General features: G+C 37.7%; 1 protein-coding gene across 1 annotated transcript; it reads left to right on the top strand.

The window, feature by feature from the left end:
- The first annotated feature begins 592 nt into the window (after positions 1–592).
- Positions 593–1,621, top strand: LOC110707115. The gene is made up of 3 exons (XM_021885131.1): positions 593–770; positions 869–1,223; positions 1,310–1,621. Exons 2-3 carry the CDS (start codon positions 981–983, stop codon positions 1,460–1,462), a joined length of 396 nt encoding a protein of 131 aa, XP_021740823.1. The 5' UTR covers positions 593–770; positions 869–980; the 3' UTR covers positions 1,463–1,621.
- Positions 1,622–2,536: the final 915 nt, after the last annotated feature.

A 2,536-nucleotide genomic window follows, 5' to 3' on the forward strand; every position in this document is an offset into this window, starting at 1 on the left:
AGAGCAGAAGTTTACTGCGGTGTAGTTGGTGCGTAAGTTGTAGGTAGCTGCTACTAGGTTCGTCGTTTGATTGAAGGTATGGGCGCAAAACACTTCTTGAATTATGAATTTATGTGTAAATGTTGTATTTGTGACTTTTGTTTGTCGTTATGAAGTTTTAGTTTATGTAATCTAGGGTTTTCCGGTGAATTTAGCGATTTAGGGTTTCTTGTGTTGTTCATTTGTTTAATTGGGAAAATTTTTAGTGGGCGTGGTTCTAAAACCCTTAATTGGAATGAATTTGTTGTCATGATGTTTTTCTTTATGTGATTTACGGTTATCCAGTGAAATTAGAAAATTAGGGTTTCCTTTGTTGTTCATGTTTATATTTGGAATTAATTTGAGGTTTTGAAACTCGTAATTGGAATAAATTTGTTGTTAGATTATGTAATGCTTTGCTAGCCGCTGAAATTTGCGACCCTTTGTTTTTTAATTGTAATAAACAAGCGAAATTGTTTTGGGTGTGGTGGTGGTAGGAGTGTTGAATTAAAGTACTTAAGTTAATTTGAATCCATGTAAATAAGTGATTAATTTTGAGTTTTATGGGGTGGTAGACGTATTGAATTATGATTGTTGTGGTATGTATATGTGAATATAGTGGAGAAATTATATGTGAATAGTTAAGGGTTTGTTGAAATGGTTTTATTTAGTTGGGAAATCCTATTTATCAAGCGCTCATTTGAACTTGGCAGGAGGAAATAATGCCGAGGAAGAGCAAGGGATCAGGATTGGTGAGTTATTGTTTTTTGAAATTAAAAGATTGTGTGTTTGCTTAGTGATTGTTGTGTGTTGTAGTTTTTTTTGCTGGTAAATATCTGTGTTTGTGTAGGCGCGGTCGAAATCCGTGAATGAGGAGGCGCCAAAAAATAAAGTAGCTAGTAAAGGGAAGAAGAAACTGAAATCTGATCCAGTGATTGAGGAAGAGTATTTAAAGGACTCTGATGAAGCTGGTTCTGATGATGGTGGTTATGAAGAATCTGGTTATGATGATGCTGATTCTGCAGATGGTGTATGAGGTAGATGAGGATGTGGAGGACGACGGTGAAGGTAGTAAGGAAGAATTTGAACAGGACAAAGTGAGCTACCAGGATCTCCTGATCAAGTTATTGCGGGAAAAGATTGAGAAAGGGAAGCGCAAGCGAGGTCATATTGAGAAAAGGACAGGAAAGAGGGGCAAGCTAAAGGTATGTCATGTTTGATGCAAATGATAAAAGCTTATTTGTTGTGTAATACTTGGATGTCGAAATGAAATGTGTAATGTCATGTGTAGGTTGAGAAGACGAAGGGAGAAGTGGCGAAGGAGAAAGGGGTTGTCGTTAAAACCCAATCAAGAAGTACGCAGAAGTTACTCTCTGAACATTATTTGAAATCCATGACATGGAAATGTTTGTTGGGATTTCTGTGGTTGGGCCTTTGTAGGTAGTTGGGAAAATAAACTAAATTACTAAAGATTAATTGTAAATTGTACTTGAGTTGTAAGTTAAGTATGGTATATTGTGGGTCCTTAATTGGATGTGCAAGATTAAAATCCCTTATAGAATATTCACAAGTAATTTTAATGGGATTGTATAATTAGTGTCTCTTTAGCTGGTTTATATGGAAGGACAGTTGCTGTAATTTGTTGCAACTTAGTTGGAAATGTAAAAAATTGAGGTAACCTAGAAAGGAATTAGTTAGAATTGAAGAAATTGAGTAACCTAGAAGGATTTTAATCGGTTAGTGGTCTTATTTTGTGAGGCTTGGGCCGGTGTCATTTGATTGAAGTCTGTCGTGTTTGAATGTAATGTTGTAGGCCCAAAATTTGCATGGTGTGAAGGCTTTTGCAACTGCAGTGAAGAAGTTTGATGACTCTAGGAAGAAGCTGGTCACAGAAATGGGTTTTGGAGGGTTGTTAAGTATACCCCTAACTTTTGTACCCCGGAAGTTTGTGTACTGGATGTTGACAAGGGTGATGGGTGATGGTTTGATAACTTTTGGAGATGACTATGTGCTTCCTTTGAGTCCTCTTCAGGTCGAGTACGTACTTGGGATTCCCATAGGGTCGAAGGCATTGCCGTGTACAATTCATGAGGATAAGCGGGCAGAGCATAGTAGAATTTTAGAAAAGTTTGGGAAAAATGATAGCATTTCATTAGTAGTGCTTTAGGGGCACTGATTCGAAAGGATGAGGAAGGTAATGTGGTGCCGCTGTCGGATGACGAGAAGCCTGATTTCAAGACAGTCTTTCTCATAGCAGCTCTGGGCTACTTATTGTGTGCTACGACAAATACAAGCTATCTTGGGGTGAAGCTTGTACCGTTGTTATTGGTTTACGATGAAGCTAATGAGTATGACTGGTGCACTTATGTATTTAACTGGATGGTTGTATCAACCAGGAGTTTCCAAAAGAAATTTGCTCGTGATGGATATGTTGCAGGTTCTGGGGGTCGTATCATTTTTTTTCTGGAGATTAAAATTGGGTATTTGCCACCGTACACCAAATGCTCTTTGAGTAATA

The sequence above is a fragment of the Chenopodium quinoa genome, unplaced genomic scaffold, assembly GCF_001683475.1.
Source record: "Chenopodium quinoa cultivar QQ74 unplaced genomic scaffold, ASM168347v1, whole genome shotgun sequence".
NCBI classification, from domain to species: Eukaryota; Viridiplantae; Streptophyta; class Magnoliopsida; order Caryophyllales; family Amaranthaceae; genus Chenopodium; species Chenopodium quinoa.

Excerpts from the sequence above, each read along its gene's own strand:
- LOC110707115 (XM_021885131.1), top strand. The coding sequence starts at position 981 with ATGAAGCTGGTTCTGATGATGGTGGTTATGAAGAATCTGGTTATGATG. Across the intron at positions 1,224-1,309 it reads GAAAGAGGGGCAAGCTAAAG|GTTGAGAAGACGAAGGGAGA; the intron begins GTATGTCATGTT and ends TGTCATGTGTAG.